This window comes from Melampsora larici-populina, assembly GCF_000204055.1.
Source record: "Melampsora larici-populina 98AG31 unplaced genomic scaffold MELLAscaffold_4, whole genome shotgun sequence".
NCBI classification, from domain to species: domain Eukaryota; kingdom Fungi; phylum Basidiomycota; class Pucciniomycetes; order Pucciniales; family Melampsoraceae; genus Melampsora; species Melampsora laricis-populina.
In genome coordinates, this window is record NW_006768768.1 from 417,363 (window position 1) to 440,248 (window position 22,886).

Here is a 22,886-nt window from a genome sequence, read left to right on the forward strand (position 1 = left end):
CGGCATCTGACTCTCAGAGAAAGACTGACTCTCCTGACACGCGTTCTTCCCAGTGATCTTCATGGATCAATCTTCTCCTCCTGTTCACAAACTCTTCACGTAAGACCTTTTTCTAAAGAAAAGTTTTCAACGGAATTTGTGCTGCGATTCCACACAAAGCATCGTGGTAAAAAGCTAATGAAGATATCGGCCTGGTCTTTGATTAGCTACGGGACTCTGATGAACATACCTATCCTTGAGCGTGTCTTAGGGAGAACGGTAGATGATCTGAAATTTATGCCTGCTATTCTTCTAGTTAGTCCTCTCCATCCATTCTTTTTAGAAGAGCTTTCTTTTCTTGTGGATTTCGGTTGGAAAACCTTGTCGATGCTGCCACAGAGTATGGGATATGGGCCAACACTGGCTAACATCACTCTGCTCAAACTCTCCTATTGTACAGAATCATTCTAGACTAAAACTTCTTGATGCGGATTACCCAGCTGCTGTTCCAGTTTCTACAGCAAAATCCATCCTGGGGCGAGGATTGACCGCCGAGGAGAGTGAGGTACACGGCAGACTCATCATTGGTCTCACGCCGACTGACCTATTGCGTCTGGATCGATTTGAAGGTGAAGGAGAGGTAGGTAAAATCCTTCTCAACGAATTTATCCGCGCTGATATGGTGACTTATATTTATCTAAATCATAATCCTGCTTTGCTGTGATCTGCATCACGGGAAAATCGGTCGACCATAAGCGTTACAACTCCATGATCCTATCTGTCACTGTTATTGATGAATCGCAAGACAACTCCATCTCCTCAAACGACGAGCAAACTATTTTAGGAGATAACGTCGAGGCTTCAGTATACATTTATTCAGATGGATTGAGATCAAATCTAGCGCCCGTCTTCTGGACTCATGAAGAGTTTTCAAAGAATCATCTCCTGAAATGGACTCAGGACCAACTCGCAGAATTCGACATATTTGAGGAACGAAGAGAGATATAGGAGTTTGCTTTGCCTTATGCTGATGTTGTTCAACTAGATCATCACCTCATGTCTCGAGAATCTGTGGTTAACCTCAACATTCTTTTCGGATAGTGAGCATATCGCGTCATAAACACGTATAAACCTTTCATTATTTGATACATTTGTGTTTCATCAAATCCTCAAAACACGCGCTTCAGCATTATGATATAAATTAACATCAAACACAATGCATTCTAATTGGAACCCCTAGAAAGTATTTGCAAATGATCAAGTGTCTACTGAGCCTTGCCTGACACTGTCATAAATAAAAAAGATAACTGCAGTTTGTTTTGACTCTCTTAAAGGTGTCCGCTTTGTTATACTTGAATCTTAGAGATCAAGTCAAGATACTGAATCACTTGAGAAAATGGTGCTGTTTGTATTCTCTGAAGTCAGTCAACTTCCCCCATTCTAGCTCCCTGTATCCAGCTTACAAGAGGGGCAGATATCTAGAACCCTCCATGGTGCACTCATGTGTCTTGAAGTTGATATGATTGTTTGTGAGAATGCTGGAGCTGACCAATTTTAAGAGAGACAGGTTAAACATCTTCATAGCCACAGATTGACCTATTTGGACAATTTCAGAAGTGCAAGAAAGTGAAGAAAGAAGTTCAGACCTCTTTATTGAAGGTTGTACTATCTGATGAATGAAAACACTTGGAGGAAATATGTCTGTCACTCCAGCTGAGAAGACCTGTTTGTAAATCTGCCACACATTGAGTTTTTTGCACAACCCCGTCAAGTAGCCCGGACTGACCCATTTTGATATGCCAATGGCCAATATGAAAATACTCAGCTCATGTCCCACACCACTGCCAGCATTAGCCTTGGTAGGATCAGGCCTAGCCTGGGAACATGATTGAGAGTAGAATGGGCCATAAATTCATCTTGCACTGCAATTCTGAGCCATAAAGCATGTGCTACACGTGTGCAAACATCTGAGTAACATGTAATGCATTCTGTGAATTTGTCCAGACTCCAGATTGAGACAACCATATCAAAAAATTGACTACACCTGGGCAATATTCATGAAGATGTTTAACAGTCCAAGAAGGCAAAGCTAGTCCCCAAGACCCATGTTTGCATCTGGGAACCTGTTTGATCCTGGCAGTGCACAGTACAGTGTGTATCCTCTGCAGCAATTCTGCAAGCGCAATTGTGTACCATCCCTTCACTATGTTAACAGGCAGGTCAATGTTGAACCACTGTGAAAAGATCTATCATGAATCACTTCTAAATCCATCAAAACTGATATATGCAAAAAGCCACAACAAAAGAAGAAATAAAGAGCATCAAAAAGGTAAAGTAATTGAAAAAAAAGTATAGAAAGTGAAAAAAATTTTAGAAGCTTTGGGTAAGAAAGAAAATATTACATAGGGTTAAACTCACACACAAACTTGTAGAGAAAGAAAAAAAATGGATGAATGTGATAGGATGAGTTAGACAAGAAAAAAACTCCTCGTGTATCACATAATCAAAAATCAAAAAAAAGAACACATAAACTCTTCTTTTTACAAACTTTCAACAGGTATTCTATAATGGTTAAACCTTGTATTTGTTGAACTTTTCATCATTCTGTTGTTTGGGTATTAGAGGAATCCAAACAACTGACAAGAAATGATGAGTTAGAGGATCCTTAAAGGACATTATTGATCGGGTTCAGATAAAAGTGTATCATGTACAAGATTGAGAGCTTTAGTTGAGTCTCGATTTGAGATTACGCATGAGATATTGATCTCCGATGCTCCTTGACTGATCATCTCAATATTCACATTTCCTTGAGCAAGTGTACTACAGGAAGAATTCAATAGAGTGGGAATATCATGAGTAAATCAATACCCACCGTTTGTAAATACGTGATATCGAGTTCACTGGGAAACTCTTATATCGGATGATGATGAGAAACGTAATGAGCGTACCTGAACATCTTCCCAGCAATTCCAACCATATTTTTCATCTGTTTACCAACAAGTGATAAGATGGCCATTTCTTTCAATACAGACACTTGTCCAATATCCTTCAATTCACAAACCAACTTATCTAATCCACCTCCTGGGGCTTGATAAGTCTCACTGAACTTCATTGCCATACTGACATGAACCTCACTGGTAGAGATCAGATCAACAACGATACCAAATTTATCCAGGATACCAAAAATTCGAGCAAAAAACCCATGTGAGATCGTTTTCCGATTAGAGTGAATGTTCAGCACAACAATCGTGTCTTTGATCGTCACCGCTGTGGGTGACTTGCCGTTGCTATCGGGTGTTGTGTGGTCTTGGTCTGTCCGAGGAGTGCTAAGTGTTGGAGATGAAGGATTGGATGAATCAGGGTAGATCACTGTGCCTGCTCCAGTTGGGTTCATCACGTTTTTGATTCGGATTGGAATGGAAGCTCGTATAGCTTGTTCCATGGTGAAGGGATGAATCACTTCTGATCCATAATAAGTCAATTCTGTGATGGACAGCAGAGTCAGGCTCTTGCTTGGGTTTTTGACATCAGGAAAGTAAAAATGCCAGACTGACCGGCTGCTTCCTCAGGAGTCACCACACTTAATAGTCGAGCCCGAGGCACTTTACGAGGGTCTGCAGTAAAAATTCCGTCTACCTCTTTCCATACCTGTAGCTCTGTAGCTGACAAGCCTACAGCGCACAAAGCTGCACACAAATCTGTGTAGCCTCGGCCGATCTGGGAAAGTAGTGATCCTGGAACCACACCAAAGAAGCCTGCAAAGACAAAGAAGACCATTAAGTTGTGTCATCCCAGATCGAGGTGGTGAATGGTGAAAAATCGCTCGACTGACCAGTGATGACCGGAATCCGATTCCCGCATTGTTGTAGGCGTTCTCCGAGTTTGAAAGCTAGCCGATCATAGAACGGCTGTCGCAGTTGACCACCTGGACCCATCGATAAGTCTTCTTCAGCCGCCCATTGTATATCGGATTTATCGACGATCGAGTCCAAGCAAACAAGCTCTGCATCAAATCCCTAGTTCGATGACCGATTTACAGAATCAGCTTGTCATATTTTGATCTAATGGCAGGATTATAAAGTTTTTAGACTTACCTTATCGATCAAACAAGCTGTCACAATACGACATGACAGCTTTTCACCAACACCAATTATCAAATCTTTTGACCGGGGTGAAATTTCCTCCAAGATCTAAGATGAGGAAGGTGGAAAAGCCTCAAAGTCAGCTTTATCCTGACTAATTCCACAAAGACACAAAAGGCTGACTTGGGCGGCTAAAAGAAAACTTCGTAAGCGGTCACAATCATAGGTGATATCCAACTCTAGTTCGCTGAGAAGTTGAGGATCTTGAATAACCTCTCTAGCAGCAGCCAGGTGATCGAGTTTGATTTTTTCAACCGTGGAATCAAACCGAGTAGCACTCAGCCCGAAATCGGGATCGATATTCGAGGTATACCCCGGGGTGAGTGGAGATGTGCACCCAAGAATGGCTGAATTCGTGCGCGAAAGTCTAGGGGAGGAAGTACCGCGCTGGAGAATTTGCGAAAGGAGGAGTGGATTTGGGCCTTCAGCTCGATTGCTACCAGGCGTGGTAGGCCGAGTGGTCGGGGTGGCAGGTACCACAGGGCAGTCAAGCGGTGGAAGAAGGGCCTCGTTCCCAGCTTGGAGTAGCAGATTTGTCGTACCAGTGCTTTTCGTGTCACCAGATCTTGCTGAACAAACGATCGCCACGCGATAACCTGCATCCAAAGAGGTCCTATTGTCAACAGTACTCAGCGATCCATCTCACTCAGGCTTTTGGACAAATTTGATAGTAAAATCATGGACGACACAATGCGGGCAAACAACAGGATGTTCTCATCCTAGAGGATGGATATTGAGCAGTAAAAAATAAAGTAAGTTTTCACATACGGAAGAGTATAATTAGGAATGTTCATCAAACATTTCCCAATGCTGGTCCCACCGTACTTCTGAATCACCCATTTTGGATGATGATCCCGATCGGTCACTGGGTTTGCACGTAATACCCGCTGTGCCGCTACTGTGACTACCGTCTCGACTGGAGCAGAGAGTGCAGATGACATTGCTAAGATGACAGCTCTTGAGGACTATAAAGTTGATTTGATTTGGACGTATTGAGCTTAAAACGTGAATTTTCTGCCTGCTCGTTTAGTGTGAAGTGTAAGTTGCATACACCGGCTCGGACTTCAGCTAGAGCTTTTGTCCGTTCGGAATTTGAGATGACTCTCTATCTCGGTCTTCTTTAGACACTTCACGGGAGGCGTTGAACCGAAGATGAGAGGCTGGATTGGTTGTGCGAGAAAAATCAAGGTGTCTTTGATAGAAGCTTCTAGATACGTATAAATTAATTGTGTGGTCTTTTTGGTCGAGGTTTTTGTCTCTCGATGTGAAAGATTGCTGGTGTTCGGTTTTGACTAAATTTCACGATGAGGATTCTATGCAAGGTTCACTGATTCTGATCTCATGTTTTTAATCGGTCGTTTAGCGAGAATGAAATGAGACCCTTATTCGATGACTATAAAGGAAGAAAGTTATATTTAAGTATCTATAAGCAGAAAAAGATTGATAAACTATGAGACAATGGAGGATCGTGCTTTGCGTCTATTCAGAAGTTTTTGTGTGCCAAGGATCGAAAGGTGATACGGATCGAAACGAAGAAAATGGAATATCGTCTTTCTTATGTATATGATGCCTTCTTGAAGAGCCAGATGAAATTGTTCTATTATTCAAAGTCTATGTATGATGATGAGAAGTGATATATATAGGTAAACGCTATTGATTATGTGAACCTGAGACTTGAGATCTTCCACTGAAACTTGAGTTCGTTCTGAATTGAGATGCAAACCAAATGTGGATGAGCGAAGTCCGATAAATGCGGAGATGGGGTAAGGAAATTACCAGCTGTCGATTCGCCCTCTTCCCCTCGAATTCGAATAATCGCAATTTGTGGTTTTCTGGAATACTGTCTGACTGTCATCGACCAAAAAAAAACTTCGCGTATCACAACCAGAAACACACTACAAACATACAACAGCATACAACCCAACACATTTCACATACATACACCTCATCATTCCCATGTTTCAGCTCATCTTCAAAATACACAAGATGGCCGCGACAGTTGAAGGGACCTTGTCAAGTTTAGGTATACATATACCTGTGATCCTGAAACCAAACGAAACTAGAGAGCTGTCGCTAAACAGGAAGGTGAAAATTAAAGGTTTTTATTGTAAAGACTCCTGTTCTGTCCATTCTTTGAAATCATTTTAAAGAGTACATAAGAATATATTCCTCTGAATTTCGATCACCTGGGTCACCCTCCTATCTTTAATGGTCATTTAGTGTAAGATTGCCTGTCTGTGAAACGTCTGCTAACTGAGATCTCGTTATTTGAAGTAAACTCACTTTTCAACCAATAAGGTGTGGGGTGCTCTATTCTTTCTGATCATGAAGCCCAATCATATAAAATCAACAACTTCCAATGAAGTGAAATAAAACTTGAGATAAGCCAAAGAATCAAAAAAAGCTTAAAGATAAACAGGGAAACAAGATATTCAAATATGACCATTCTCTCAACGATTTAAACCCATCATCGAGAAGTCTATGATTATCGATATACGCTTTTCCAAATGGTCTAGCTGTTAAAAGAGTAAAACACAAAACCCATAGTCTTCCACCTCCAATTTGTTTAGGAATATAAGGAATGATAAAAGGTTCTATAATGATCCCAATTGGTTGTACAATAAAGTATAAGAATGCAGATGGGAATTCTTCGTAGTAAACATGAGGAAAAGGGTGGGGTTTACGTGCTATGGTATGTGCCACTTTTCAAAAAAGTTCATCACACATTTCAATTATGATAATCAGTCAGCATAGGACTAGAAAGGTGAGCACTTTATGGTATACATTAAAGCTTGCTTACCATATTCATGCAGCAGACCACTAACAAAGAAGGTACTAAAGAGCCCACACACCCTCTGAGTCTTTGGTCCTCCTCCAAACTTCCTTACTATCATACTTGCTGGATGACCACCGCACATTACAAAGCTACGTCTAAATAATTGATGCCAATGTTTACCCCAGAGTAAACTAAGCGAAGTTGAATTATGTAATGAGTGGAAAAGTGGTTGAAATTGGTTGGCATCGTGCAATTTTAAAATCAATTCAGGTATAGGTATAAAGTTGTTCAACCAATGTATAAAGTAGCAAAGTATTCCAAACAGACATGATATACATTCTAATCCAGAAACCAGGAGCATACCAAAAGAGAATGTCCACAAACTCTCTCCAAGTAGATTTCTTCCCAGAAAGTCTGGTATACCTATCGAAGCTAAAGCTAAATCAGGTGAGGCTTGTTCTCGGGTGAGGATTAAGAACGCCGTCGAGCTGGACAGTAGCACGTTGGCCATGAATAATCGTCGGATGATCGAACGTAAAGTTAGACTTTCATGGTGCGTCTTCAACCCCCAGCCGTATTGAAAACCTCGGAAGCTGTTGGTCAGATCGAATGCAAACTAGGTCAGCAGAAAATTACAAGGTCATAAAAGATGGAATGCAAAACTCGAGTACCTTACAAATTGTTCCGAGGTCCATGTAGCAACTTCGATCCAAGTATCCACTTTTGTTGACGCGATTGAACCAGAAGCCAGATGTGCAGTGGAAGACTTTGAAGTAGGTTGATTCCAATATTTCCCAGCCCAGTACCCCTCGGTCATTCCCCACTCAAGTGATTTTGCAGCCAAATGAAAGCTCAAGATACCCATAGCCATATTGAGTAATCCATTCTTCGTGAAGGGTAAAAAACAGTAATCAATAGCGAGGGTTATAGCAAGCGTGAATGTCAAAGGAGTAAGCAATAATCTTATCCAACGTAAAAGTGTAGAACCAGAAAAATGAGAGTGTAAAAGTGCGCATTGAATCCAGAGAGGAAGTAATCGGAATAGAAGACCGGAGGATGGATTTTGACACCGGACAATTTCTTCTGGGTGCCAAAAAGTCTTGATTAACGAGCCAAAAAACATCTTCAAATATGATGATCTCGAAAAGCTTGTCCAAGTTTTCCCGCCAAATTGCTCGAGTTTTGCGGGAAAACTCGGACAAGCTTTTCGAGAACGACAGAAAGAAGACTTGGTTCAGCTTGGCTCACTTGTTCTCGGGCGGAAGTTTCTTTTATACATACTGCCAATTCAAAAAGGTGTCAAACTCAAATGATGCATTGTAATTGCATTTTTGGTGTCATCGGCCCAGGCAGCCCAGGCCCCACATGAGTCAATCGAGAGGACAGGAAGGATAATAATTAATTTTACATACAGCCGATTTGAGAATGATTTCCTTTTTCAAAAATTTGCTTCGCCGCTAAGACGAGAGTGAACAAATGTCCGACCAAAGCACCAGGCTCGCGAGCCCGCTACGCACTTGTAAGAGCATCACCGCCGTGGTGTGCAAATTAGCCCGATTTGATCCTCTGTGATACCCAACGTGCCGTAGGAGTAAATCTTAAAGCTTTACGCACCGTGCCGCGATTTGACGATCTGGTTGATTGATGGATCCCACAATTGTTTTTGAATTGGTTTGTTGTGGTGTTATTTTTGTTTCCAAAAAATGGAAGAAAATAGTCCAGCTTTTGAATGAACCACTAATCAAGTTATTTAGAGTACAATTGCAAAAGTTATTGGTGTTTTTAGACTGCAAAATATTGTCTTCACAAGCATGGACCAAATTTCAGGTATTGTTAGAGGTGGGTCTTTGATAATTTTCAAACTTTATTGTTAGTACACCAAGCAGTATCTGTGTGTAAAATATGAGAAAATACTCATAATGGAACTCCAATACTTAACAAAGTCCCACGCTCGCCACCAGTTCCCCACCAATTTGCTCGAGTTTTGCGGGCAAAATTGGTCAAGCTTTTCCAGTTTGACTGTATCTAGGAACAAGGAGCATGTTTTTTAGATTTTTTCCTCTCTTCCTGTTGCCTCAGGATTTTTCTACATCATTAGTTTTCTTTTCTGCCAGGCAAAGATTATATTTTTTGTGGTGTGGTGGTCCATTAGATAAAATAAATCAGCACATTTTGGGTTTTATGAAAATCAATACCTAAACATTGTTTTGGAAATATGATGGAAGATATGTGAAACTTTTTTAGTGAGTATAGAAGAATGGGGTGAAGACTGGCAAGGTAGTAGAGATAAAAAAATTGGCTATAGAAAAATCATGCTTGATGTCCCAATTAAGCAAGCGGGATATGCTCAGCATGGATATCACAAACAAGTGACAGGTTTTGCAGGTTACAGTCTCAGAACTGCATAGCTGATGCCTCCTACTCTCACCACAGCAACCACAAGGTGCGCAAGGCACAGCACTGTTTGCCAACCCTTGGCAGAAGCACACAACAGTGTGGCCAGGTTTTTTCCCCTTCCAGGAAAACTCTAGTGTGCTCTCTTTGCCAGGAGTTGTGCCATTACCAGCAGTTCACACCAGTCACCCCTATTGCTCTCTACGGTCAAACCCGCGCACATGCATAACCAGCCAAAATGCATATATTTTGGCTTCCACCCAGCTGGTGCGGGCAAATTTTGATCTTAAATGCATAATTATGTCAAAAACCATAATGCATACTTTTTTATAGATCCCCAAAGTCATAACGCATACTTATAAACCACCCTGGGAAGGCTTTTTTCTCCGCAATCTTGAATCAAACCTCCTTTGTTTACAATTTTCACAATGTATGTTTCTGATGTGTCCAAAATTTTGTGAACTTTGTCCTCTTGATTGTACTTGTAGTCTTCCTGTCTTTGATCCAGCCAACTTCCCCATTCCAGAAGAATTGGATCTTGAAAACAACTTGCAAGACCTTCAAGATCTGGGTTTGCTCTCTTCCAGGAATTGGATGTCAATTTCCAAGCTTCTGAACCCTGAAGACAAAACTTTAACATTTTCAGATACACTAACTCCTGAGGAGATTCATGACCAGTCTAAAATCTAGATGACTGTGAAGATGATGTCATCAAAAGCAAACCAATTCCTACCACTGACAAGGCATTAAAATACCTCAACAGTCTTGTAGCTCACATCAAAGGCACTGCAACCCCTCTAGGTCTCAAGGTTGATCAGGTCTTGCAACAGTGCCAGCTGAAGTCCATACTGTTCTTTTCTTTTAAGATGTAAACAGTCATTGATCTCAGATTTTTTTAAACAACTCCCCAATACCAACTCTGAAATAACATCTGACTGACCTGTTGAACGTTTCCCTTAGCTACATACATCAAAAGAGACATTGTACATAATAGTGTCTTCTCTTTACTCGGATAACCAATGAATTTTCTTTTGTACGTGCACCAAACGCAAACACAATATTGCATATATTTATTCATTTTCAATGAAAGCCGATTGTAATGCATAGAAATATACATTTAGGCCTAAATGCATAGAACTATGCATTATGACGGTTTACGTCTATTTGTATAACCTGTGTTAATTCATAGCTAAAATTGTCTCCCCAAATTATGCATTAGCGTGGGTTTGACTGTACTTACTCACATTTAGCAATGGTATCATCAGAATAATCTCTATGAGCATTTGCTCCCAAAAAATTCCCACCCACCGGACTACCCTTCTAAGCTTGTCCAGTGTCCCAGGCCTGGCACCTAATACACCGGTCAGACACGACAACCAGTCAACAAACAACCACAGCAGCAGTCACACATGTCCAACACATGCCAAGTCCTTCCTCCCCCTAACCAACTTATTTACTTGAATCAAGGCAAGGAGCAATATATATAAATACATAAATAACTAAATATATTAAAGATAAAAATAAAAACGTAGAATTATATTCATTTTCCCCTTTTACTAAAAAAATGATTTTTTTTCACACAATAATTATGCCCAGGGTGTTGTTCTTTTTTTGTCTCTTCTCTCATATTGTGTAATACCTGTGTTTCTATTGTTTTCTCTTCTTTTGTTCAGTCTGGTCTAGAGTCAGCTGTTTTCCATCTTCCACCCCAAAGGTGCCTCTTTTTCTTCTAGACTGCCATATCACTTTGCACCAGCCTACGGCCGGGCGCGGCTTTGCCTATATAGACCCACAAGCTTGCATAGCTTGGAAGCCTCCCTCTAGGAGATTGCCGTTGCCACGTGACAGAGCAAGTATGAGTGTTATCAAGAGAGCACATCCCAGGAATTGCGGTTTATGAATTGATTGCCGCTTCCCACCAAAGGCACAATGTCTTAAGACACTTCTACCATAGCAAGAGCGGTAATTCACGACTGGGTGCACATGTAGGCTACATACACAACCAGGTTGGGTGGGCCAGAAAGATACAGAGAGAGAAGGAAAATTTTCCACCCTCTCTATTATCCTTCTTCATGCAACCAAGTCCTAGATATAGAGAATCAAGCTCTTTAAGTTGATAATCATAAGTATTTCAAATTTAAATGCCCACCCACCATCCCTAGGCAAGGACAACACTCTCCAGTACCCTTTCTCAGGCACTTTACAAAGTTTAGGGCCCAGAACAGACCGCGGGGCTGAACTTGTGGGGCCTCAAAAGCAGGCCCCGAGATGACCCAGGTACAATTCCACACTCGAGACTAGGGCTGTGACCCGGACCCGGTCCTGCCTGGCCAACCTTGTCCAAGAGGTTTTGAGAGTCTCACGGTACATGTACCGGGGCTTTCAAACCTAACATAATGACACTCACAAAAGCCCCGCGGGCATCTTGGGTGGCCGGTCTGGCTGAGCTGCCAACACTTTTTCCACCAAAATTCATGCTCACAATCACAAATCTTGATATTTACGTAAATTCAATTTTATATACAAAGATTTACATCTCCTACAGTAATTAACACTCTGTCATTTGTTGATCTTCTATTGCTGATCACCAAACCTCCCAATTCCTGATTTACAATTGATATCATCATATCAATATGCCCACTAATACTATATCTACCCCTGTGTCATGACGAGATCATCATTGAGTTGAACAACAACCTCTTCCAGTATTACACCATCGGGCTCTGTCTCCAATATTGCCTTGTTCTTTTTCAAAGGCCTCCCAGCTTCTACCAACTCTTTCCTCATTTGATCTTGGAAAATAGATATAACCAAAATATAGGTCAAATGTTATGTATGTATCATCAGAGTCTCTTTCTCCTTCCTGAAAGAAATGTTGTATTCTCCATGGAAAAGAGCAATTAATTGTTCATTTGATCCAACCTACATGAAACCAGGCCTTAAATAGGTACTTGTACAACCACTTTGTTGAAGCCATTGAAAATATAGCAACTGATGAATGAATGATTTTGTCGTTAAAATATCAAAGCTTTTAAGTCCAGCTCTTCAAGGCTTGAAAGTATGCTTCACTCCACTATTTAAAATTCAAGGTTCACCTTTTAAAACTTCAAAATGGTTGACAATGAAGATTGTGGGATTTATTGTGCACAAAAACAGTATGCAGCTTTTAGTCAAAAGAGAGTGTTGGGGAGGTTGTACATAAGGTATATGCACCATTGGTAATTCAAAACTTTGGGAATGACGTGTGCTGCTAATAGGCTAGTGTTGGTGAAAGCACATCTTAACACTAGACAACATCATGACACCATAGCAAATGAAATCTTCATTTCAATGAAACTATTTTTAAGAATGACAACTCTATCTGCCTCAATACACAGAAAGGCTAATATGAGACCTGGAAAGAGAAATAAAATTTAAATATTCTTGGCAGTTGATACATACTCAGCTGATGGAGTGCTAGAGTGAGTGTGGAGGTGGGTCAAATGTGATACGGACAACCTTCACGCCTTGGTTGGTATCTTCTAATTCAATGCAAACATATATGTCATCTTGATCAGTCCTTCCAAAAAGAACAATAACATTTTCTCCAAGTTTCTTTCTTTCCTCTGGTTCAAAAATTATAATCATTCATTGGATTGAGATCATCTTATCCTGATTTTCAATTGGGGGCTTACTTTCTTCAATGGTACTTGTGATACGGCCACCAAACCGACTTAGTACTATCAGTTGGAAAGTTATTTCCAATGTTTTACAGATGGGATTACAATTCATCAGATTTCACAAGATTGTAAGCCCAGTGGGTAATCGATGTTTCTCTTGTTGTGAAAAATCTTACATCCATGTCCGGCTCCAAGCACCTCATCATGATGAACAATCTCCACATCATGAGCAATATAAGGCTTTGCAGCTGCGTGATATTGGAAAGCCCTTGAGTCAGTATTCCAGTCCGTCAAATAGCCCCTGCTGAAGTTTTCTGCCACTTTGTTGACTACAGCTGTCCAAGTCCAAATGTTGAAAAATAAGTTCAACAACTACAAAGATCACCTTACCAATACCGGAACCGCTCCGCCACTTTTAGCGGTGTTGGAGCGGTATTGGAGCGGTTTTTACACCAATATATCCACCGCCATATATAGCGGTGGAACCGCTTCGCCATCCAGAGGCCCAAAAAATGGTATCGGAGTGACCGCTCCGATAACGGCCGGGTCCGAGGTTGGTCCGATATATAGCGGTTAAAAACCATACATACCCTGGACCCGGTCCAGGGTCTGTCCACAGCCATTGATCTCTTACCCACCACCTCCCTTGTATAAGCCACATCGACTTCAAAACCATGAACACCACCATCTAGTACCGATTCTCAATTCTCATACGATGGACAGCGCTTGGAAACTTTTTCAGTGGTGGCCAACTTGTGGTTTGTCCCACTTTCTGATCTTCCAAAGGTAATGGAATCGAGACCGGAATCGAGATCGGAATCGAAGATCGTCTTATCATCATGATCCAAAACAAAATAGTTTAGAGATTGCTATGAGGTATCCTGATACAATTTGTCCCTTTTTTACTTTTTTCTCTTCTTCTTCCCCAAAGAAGAAAAATGAACTCAACTTATTGTATTTTTTTCGGGGGGTTGATGTTTAGATATATACTAGTTGTCCGGGGAATTCAAAGGATATGGAAGTGGTGGTAGATTGTCAAATCAATTCGATTGGATTAATTTAAATGATTTATCAAGTTATTAAATCTTCTAGATGGGAAATTGGTATGTAACCTTTTTTTCCCTTATGCACCAAAAAAACCTAAAGATGAATTAAGTCTTTTTTTTAGTTTTCTTGGAGAAAGGATTGTTGATTGAGTTTTGTGATTTCTTTTTAGCTTTGGAAGGGGCTAAGATTTTAGATGGATTGATTGTTAGTAAAACTAAAGATTTAGGTTGAAGAAACGGTTTGAGGGGGTTTTTATTTGAGGGGAGCCAGGCTGAGGGGTTATTTTGAGAGTTTAGGATGTGGAAAACTTGTTCATAACATTTTGATTGGGTATTGGGTTTGATTTTATAAGATTTAGATGGATTTGTGATTGATTAGGTTTCTTGAAACCAAAAGGAATAGAGAATTTCTTGGGTTCTGTTTATTTTCCTCTTGATTTACATTTTCATCATATTGAAGATTTTGATTTTCTTTTGCTTGGATAGTTTTTTTTTGGTTATATTACCTTTTGGATAGTTTATTTGGTTTTTCTGATTTATCTTTTGGTTTTTTTGAAATTCATTTTTTGTTTCTTTTTTCGAGCCATATCGCCGCTATATAGCGGTATCGGAGCGGTTTTACCGCTCCGATATCTTGAGAGAGTTTGTTAAAAAAAAATATCGGAGTGATATCGGAGCCACCATAGCGGTAACACCGCTCCGATACAAGGATGGGCTGAAATTGGTATCGTATCGGAGCGGTTCCGGTGTTGACCTTACATCACAAGACTCACAATCATTTGTTCCAAGTGAAACCACAGAGCAAATACCAACCAAAAAGCTGAGTATCATGAAGGGGGTTTGAATCATGTTGTGTAGAGCCCAAACTGTTCAATATTGAAGGTATGAGATATATAAGTGATATCAAGTGTAAAGCAAGGAAAATACTGTTGATTGTAATAATTTTGAGTGGAAGACATGGGCTGTTTTATAGTGTGGCCTCCAGTGCTCAATACTCTTGAAACTTTTTTTTGTAAATTTCTTTCTGATGTATTCAATCTTTGATGCACTGCTTTGACAACCTCAGTTTTTCTTATCAAGAAACATCCTTGCATGAAATTCAGATATTTCTTGCCCCACACATGTGTTACTTTCTGTTTAACCATTTCCAATAAAAAATGTCAATTGAATGCTTTGATAAGGACCCCAGCAGTCATCAACCCATCACATAGACTGTTTCATTATGGACAAAACACACAACCCGGCAGGCTATCAATATATCTATGCAGTGTGCCTTCCAAATCAACAGCAGGTTATCTGACAATCCAAACAAGTCAGAATTCACTTATGTAAGTTTGTATGTAAATCTATTTTGGTACACCTTATCTTTCACTCTCACCAGTACAGGCACTCACAACTGTCTAGAACACTACACCAAATGAAATCTTTTCCCAGGGGTATAGAAAAGTAGTGTGTGCATAGAAAAATATGGGTAGAGTAATTTTCTATACCCATAATGATAAACTCATCTATGTCCATACAAACCATTCTTTTCTGTACCCACAGATAACAACCTTCCTATGATCATGTGAAATACATTTGAATCTATAACAAAAATGCTTCTCAAGCCCCATCCAACAGGCAAGCATGATCCATCAGTAATAAATTATGTAAATGGCACCTGTCAATATCTGCAAGATTTTACATACATGTTCACATACACTGCGGAGAATGCATAAGAATTTGTTTTGTAAGCATAGATCAAATGTAAAAAATGGGAACTCCAGATTCTGTACACTATGGCAAACTTCACTTAGTCCCTAGCCTTGGGCCTTTAATGTGTGAATTTGTGAAGTTTGGCACTGTGGTGGCTTCTTTTGGGTCTGAATACTTACAGCTGAACCAGCTCAAACAAAGCTGCCCAATTGCCCAATCTCAAACTTTTTACATAGGTATATCAAATGAAATGTTTTCCGGGTATAGAAAAGTACTCTACCCATGTTTTTCTATGTGCACATTACTTTTCCCCCTGGGGAAAGCTGTCATCTGGTGTAGTGTAACTGTCTGCTTTGAGCAGCTGTACAGTGACCAACTACGGCTCCTTGAAGCAGTTGTTCCTCCTCCCTGTCTCTCTCTGGAAGCTTTGGAGAACAGATCCTTGTACACCCCCAAGTGAAACACATCATACCTGGCCAAACAGGCCACCACCTTAAGTTGTCAGGCACCATGTGTACTTAAAAAGCCTGGTCACTTGAGTCATTCCTCCACTGGGACCGTGTTATATAAACTAAACATTGCCATGGTCTCAAACCAGATACTTTCAAAGCTCTTGTATGCCTTGAGATCTTGAACAAGGTATTATTGATGGGTGCTATAGTATTCTCATCTTTACAAGTTTTCAATTTCTGAATTTAGACTTACAAGTTTTAACAAAATATTAATATACCCAAAAGGTGGTCTCTTGAAATAAAAAAACATGTTGTGTTGTAGCCTTTTGAAATCAAAACATGATATGATTTTGTCTGTCGAGTGAACTTGGAGAGTGTGTTTTCCGAAATTCCCCTTTGCCCACAATATGCGGGCCGGATCCAGCCAAACCAGTTTAGCCCAGACCCCAACCCGGGACTGACACAATTTTTTCAGGACGGGTTGTTGCATTAATGTAAGGGGTCTCCAAAAGTAGTTACTTTGGGACCCAAATATTTTTTTCCCTGCCAAAAAAAATATGAAAAAGTATGTAGGAAAACTATGTAAGTGTACATATTTAGCTGTGAGTACTGTAAGTATAGAAGGAGAACCAATAAAAATACAGATACGGATAAAAAGAACAAGACTGACACATAAAATAAGCCGGTCTCATCCAGGTTGTAAACATCAACTGGTTTGTACTGGGCAGTGATCTCAAGCATGTGCTCCTTCTCAGCTTCAACAGTCTCAGGCTTGGCAGACACAGCCTCACTGTGTTATTTGAATTCACACAAGTTATGTTGAGCCTTGAAAGAGTCAAGCCAACCTGCCTCAAATAGTGAGCCACTTCTCGCTGTCAATTTTTGCAAGCCAAGCAAAGTGACACCACTTCTCCTGGATCTGATCACCGGTGACATAGTGGCCAATCTGTTTGCACATACATATCCACTTCACAAGCTGGTCTTCAATTTTTGGGAAATTGACATCTGCCTTTTGCTTGGTTTGGCTACTGACTTTACCGGTTGTCTTGGGCTTGATCCAACAACTGATTTTGGGTTGACTGATCCTTGTGTTGTAATAAATTTTTGAAAAGTGTTGAAAAGTCTCACTCTGACTTTCACCATTTGCATGGAACCATGGAATGACTTCCAAAAGCTGACTGTAGGTGAAACTGTGTTTCTGGCTTGCAGGATCTCAGTTTGATCTTTTTGATTACAGTAGGTAAAGTCTACTGTGTACTACCTCCCCAGAAACCAAACAAAATTTTGATTTCAAGCTCAAAAACAGATAACACAATGCCATTATCTCAAGCTAATACCTAGACAGGTAGAATCAGAAGGTCAAGCTTAATCAATCCATATCTTCTTGGGATGATCTGAGGCACTGATCTTTTTTTTGTAAATGGTCAACATTTGGGCCCAAGCATAGGCTAGGTACCTAAGCTACTTAAGCTGCTTAGGACATACCTAAGCACTTAAGTACACGGGATGGCTGAATAAGTACAATGCCTGGACCGCTTTAAGTCTGCCTGGTGCAGTGGTGTGGGCACCAGTCAATCCAGTATTGATATATCTGTGGGTGACCTGTGTTTGATCTTGCTCAAAGATAGGTTTTGCTGGCACATCATTTTGGATCAAAGCATTCACGATTGATGCTCAATCACATCTTGATCAATGTTATTGATTGATGTTATCATAACCTCATCAATGTTATTCCTTGCTTGATCTCGATGTCTTAACCTAAGAAGAGGTGCAGCAAGCCTCTTCATGACTTTCAAAATGATTGCACAATCAGAAGAAGCATAGAAAGGCACAAAAACATTGCCTTTCATGGTAAGGACTGTTATGAAATAGCAGAGCAACAAGTGAAAAGAACCCGAGTCAAGAGACTCAAGAGAAAGAAGAGTAACAACTGAGTTGAGAACAGTTGAGAAAAAGGATAGTGATGATTCAAAAAGACCAAGTAAAGACTGTTAAGAAAAAAGGAATTGACAAGTAAGAAAAGATCAACAACCAACAGTCAAGAAAGAAAGCAGTGAGTGTTAAAAAGGAGTGAGCAAAGACAGTTGAGCAAAAGGAGTAGATGAGCTTCAGTGAGATCAACGTTGGACCGGTTACATTAATCTCAACTGTTATTGCGCTGTACCGTAACTGGGTTACGTTACTGGCCCGGGCCAAATTACAAGACCTACTTACAGGTGCGTTAGCAATTTGTGTTGCAGGTTTTTTTTTTGGTAGGTACGTTAGGATTCCTGTGACATCCTTGGTTCCCAAATTCGGCACGTTACATGTGTTGTCAGCAAGATTCTCCGTTATCGGCGATCTTCCTTGCTGAATCAACCTATAGGTCACCTCACCATCATGGACGATGATGATGTGACCACCTGGTTGCATCATCAACTCGATCGACAAACTCCAACCCTCAACCCCAACCGATGGTCAAACGAGTCAGATGTATTCAATGTAAGTGACAAATCTCATCTTGTAATCTTCAATTTGTTTATGATTTGTTTTGAATCATTTTGATTCTAATTTCTTGTTTTGTTTTGTTTTTCATCCTGATAACCGTTCAACAACTAGAATGTAAGTCTCCTCTTCCTTTTGATTGTTTGTGTTATCATTGGTTTATCATAGTTGATTCTAATTCTCTCGGTTTTAAACTGTTTTCATCATTTAGATATATTGATCAATCTCTCCAAGTCCCAGATCTCATCTCATACTTTTCAACATGCGTGGCGAATCTGGATGTGAGACCGATGAATCCCAACCTCGTCGAACTTCTTGTGTTACTACTCCTCTACGATTGGAACCTGGTATGATTCAACCTTCACAGGACAGTCGGCGTGGCCTTTTCCTTCCTTCTCCGCAAGTCCCTTCGTCAATAAGCTCAGCGCCCAAACCAAGTGCCCAAAAACGTGGCTGATCCACCTCTAGATCGGATTGCAAGACCGTGGTGAGTCACATCGTCCCCAACCCGCCCGAAAGGTCCAAGCGAAGTGGTATCAAGCAAAAGAAGGCTGTCAGCCAGGAGAAGACCTCCCTTCCTCAATCAAAAGGAAAGAAAGTAAGTGTCTCACCCCATTTTCAATTCTCAAGTTTCTCCAGTTCATTTTGTTTTATTTTTTCAATTCCTTTTGTTGTTACAGGCTGTATCCACCGCATCCACGGCCACCGCTGCCTCAGGACCATCAAACCGACAACATGTGAGTACTGCATTAGATAAGATCAATAGGATTGATCTCACTAATGCCTTCTAATGTGTTTAGAGCGTCGCTCCCTTGGTATCAAGCCATGCTCCTTCCGCCAACCTGCTCCAAGACTCTGACGACAAGAACGCCAGGATCCGTAACAAGAAAAAGAAACCCAAAGGCGCCCTGGAACTAAAGGACAAAGTACATGATGATGTTGGTTTATACTTTGGAGAACCAACATGTGGTGAAGAAGATGTAAGTCTTTTGTTTTGCACTTTTATTTTCTTTTATTGTTTTGTCATTTCATTTCAATAATGATGAAAATCACATGAGTGATCAATACACTGACACTTGTCCTTTTTTTACATCATGTTTTGATCTAGGATCCGGCGTGTCCTCTGGATTACACTTGCCTTTGGTGTGGAAAAGTTTGTCGAGGCCATGGAACAACACAATCAAATCTGAAAATCCACCGCGATGGGTCCAATCAGCCTGGAAGATCAAAGGTTGGGTGCCCACGTCGGAACAAAGCAATTGCTTGTGGCTGCAAGCTTCCACCAAGTGTTGACGAGGTCAACTCACAGAAATTAGCAAACGCTCATAAATTTTCAGCTATGAACAACTTTGTTACTGTCATTCCCAAATTTGATATGAAGACATTCAATTGTCTGTTGACACTATGGCAGGTACGGCAAGCCTTGCCATGGTCTCGAATCAAAGACCCACTACTTCAAGCGGCTTTCTACTATGCTTGACCTGATGCTCGCCTTTACAACCGTAAGTGGACCGCCAACAAGGCAAAACACCTCCATCTTAATCTAAGAGACACGGTCTATAGTGAGCTGGAAGTAAGTGTTTCTCTTATTGGGTTTTTATTATTGAGATATCTGATAACTGTTCTAATTTCGGGTTGGTATTGATGTAGTCCATTCCTGGAAAGTTCACACTAACCCACGATGTGTGGACTGTGAAAGGTAATTTATGGGCTTTTATAGGTGGAGTTTCTACCTTTATCGACAAGGACTGGAATTTTGTATCTCGCCATCTCACCCTGAAACGAGTTGCACATCATCATAAGGGTGCGTGGCTTGCGGAGCCACTGATCACCGTACTGAAGAAGCGAGATATTTATAAGAAGATAAGTTTTTCACTCACCTGTTTTATATGTGAAGAAGTTTGCTAATACCTTCTGCTCATTTTGATGTATTACATGCTAGCTCATGCCACTGACTCGGCTTCAAACAACATGACATTGGCAAATGAGATGCACAATCAACTTCAAGAACACAACAGCTATTCTTCAGATTACGCAGGGGATCCTGACACCATGCACATCAAATGCATGTGTCACAAGATTGGCCTAATTGTCAACGCCGGGATAGCAGCCCTTGGACTTCCGACTAATAATCAGCGACACTCAGTTCTTGGTTTCTTCCCTTCACCTGACAACTTACCCACCATTACCAAAAATGATACTGAAGATGATATTGACCCAGCTATCCTTGTCGGTTCCTCACCATCAGACGAAGAAGAGTCTGATGTTGAACATGACGAAGACGACGTGAGCGAATTGGAACAAAACCCAGATGACACCGCTGAGGACAATGTGGTGATCAATTTATGGGATCAATTAAAAAATTCACAATTAGCAGTTTACCAGTTTATTAGAAGGATTTAGCAGGAAAGAAAATTCAAAATGGAGGTTTTTGATCAATTGAAGCTCTTGTAGGCTTATGTATTGGTCATAAGGTTAACATTACATCATTTTATTTCACATTACTTATTAAGATTATCATAGTTTATTCACAAACTCATTACAAAAAGAAAGAAAGAAAAACATAAGAAAAATTCGAAAATATAGGTACAAAGGTTAGAATATGAAAGAACAACATTATATTATACTGTGAAAATTTTAATCTGGTTAGAATATGAAAGAACAACATTATATTATACTGTGAAAATTTTAATCTTGAAGGTTGATAAGAAGAAACAGAAGTTATTAATAGTGGTAGTAATGGAATTTAAGGTTGCCAAGAGGTTTTTCCAGGATTTTTAAGGTTATAGAAGATGATGTCATATTACTTGAGCAAGAGAAAGAGAGCAACAGCTGTGAAAAGTGGAGAAAATGGGTGAATTTCGTCAGAAATGAAGGTTTTCAGCTTATTACATATGTCAAATGACGTCAGATTAGGTTGGTAGATGGCTCATTCAACGCAGAAGAGTGGATTACATAATTTAAAAACTTTAAATCAATAGTAGCGGAGGTGTATGAAAAAAGTTATAAGGCAAATAAAGAATTGGTGTGAATCTTGAATTTACAGTCACAAGTCAACATGTAATGCTCAAAACCTTAACTTCACAACTCGATATCTTACTCATCACTCATCAGAAGTAGGTCATATAGGTGTCAGAAATGATCAGTAACACGAGGGCTACAAGGTGCACTTTAGTAATCAAAAATTGGAGCACATCTGAAAAAAATTTGTAATCTCAAAAATTGGTTTTCAGCTAGTTTACAAGGAAAAAATCACCTGTATTCATCATAAGAAGTGCTGTACATCATATTATTGCGTCATTGATCACTTTTGGCTGTGAAAATTACATCATTTATTAGTAACAAAATCATTACATTGCGTCATCATAGGCTTTTAGGGATTTCTGGGCGGATTTGATTGGTTTTGAGGCTGTTGACCATTGTAAAAGTTGGAGTACATTGTTATATATACTTTGAGAGGATTTTGGGATTGTTGTTCCCCTTTTTTCTTTATCATTTACGCCATTATTATTTTGTTTATCATTATAAACTTATTCTAATAGTACCTGGTCACTTAAATACGCCCTTTATTACAATTATAAAGAGAAATTTACTTTAGTTTTATAGTCATAAAGACTCATAGGGAATAATATCAATAAGATATTGCTTCTTTCTTCAGTTATCATTTGGGAATAACACTATAGCAGTGTTGATAGTAATACAAATTGTGCTTTTGAAGTTAAAATACGTGTGAAGATATATTTCTCTGGTGCCTTATCTGTACTCAATACAACAGAGTCTTTCCTGATTGTGTTGTTTTAGAAGAGCAGTCTCAGACAACTTCTACTAGTGCTTATATTAGTAGATTATCCTCTTCCAGCTCTGTTTAACCCTTGTTGGGTTATAAGTTTTACAACGATTACTGGGATATGGAGGCCATCAATATCTTACCTAAGCCAAACAAGACGAAAGCAAATGGATTGAAAGTGTTAACCCAAGATGTATGTAATTACTTATCATGTGTTTTGAATTCATACTGACAATGTTTATTTTGAAACCAGCTGGACTTTGTTGTGAAGAAGATCACACGATCTAGCGCATGGCGCGAGGACTTTAAAGCCCGTCGATTAGATCCGAGGCGAAAGCAACCGGATGCGCTGCCAACATACTTGCCTCAGGTTGAGAAATCTGAGGCATCATTGGATGCATATCCTTGGATAAATCCTGTCCAAGGTTTCAATCCGAGGCAATCTTATGTGTCATGAAATGGCTTGGATCAA

The 22,886-nt window shown here is 40.1% G+C and overlaps 3 protein-coding genes across 3 annotated transcripts; 2 read left to right on the forward strand and 1 right to left on the reverse strand.

Annotated features, from left to right (window-relative positions):
• Positions 1-61: 61 nt before the first annotated feature.
• On the forward strand, positions 62-1,188 carry MELLADRAFT_115309 (uncharacterized protein; the record flags this gene model as incomplete). The annotated part of the gene is made up of 4 exons (XM_007405423.1): positions 62-99; positions 207-294; positions 440-619; positions 736-1,188. 4 exons carry the CDS (start codon positions 62-64, stop codon positions 985-987), a joined length of 558 nt encoding a protein of 185 aa, XP_007405485.1.
• Positions 1,189-2,541: 1,353 nt separating this feature from the next.
• Positions 2,542-5,062, reverse strand: MELLADRAFT_46905 (uncharacterized protein; the record flags this gene model as incomplete). The annotated part of the gene is made up of 7 exons (XM_007405795.1): positions 2,542-2,799; positions 2,928-3,462; positions 3,534-3,734; positions 3,812-3,995; positions 4,074-4,169; positions 4,245-4,734; positions 4,890-5,062. 7 exons carry the CDS (start codon positions 5,060-5,062, stop codon positions 2,655-2,657), a joined length of 1,824 nt encoding a protein of 607 aa, XP_007405857.1.
• A 13,182-nt stretch (positions 5,063-18,244) lies between these two features.
• Positions 18,245-19,688, forward strand: MELLADRAFT_92236 (uncharacterized protein; the record flags this gene model as incomplete). The annotated part of the gene is made up of 7 exons (XM_007405424.1): positions 18,245-18,399; positions 18,462-18,624; positions 18,742-18,744; positions 19,109-19,225; positions 19,308-19,364; positions 19,428-19,607; positions 19,686-19,688. 7 exons carry the CDS (start codon positions 18,245-18,247, stop codon positions 19,686-19,688), a joined length of 678 nt encoding a protein of 225 aa, XP_007405486.1.
• Positions 19,689-22,886: the final 3,198 nt, after the last annotated feature.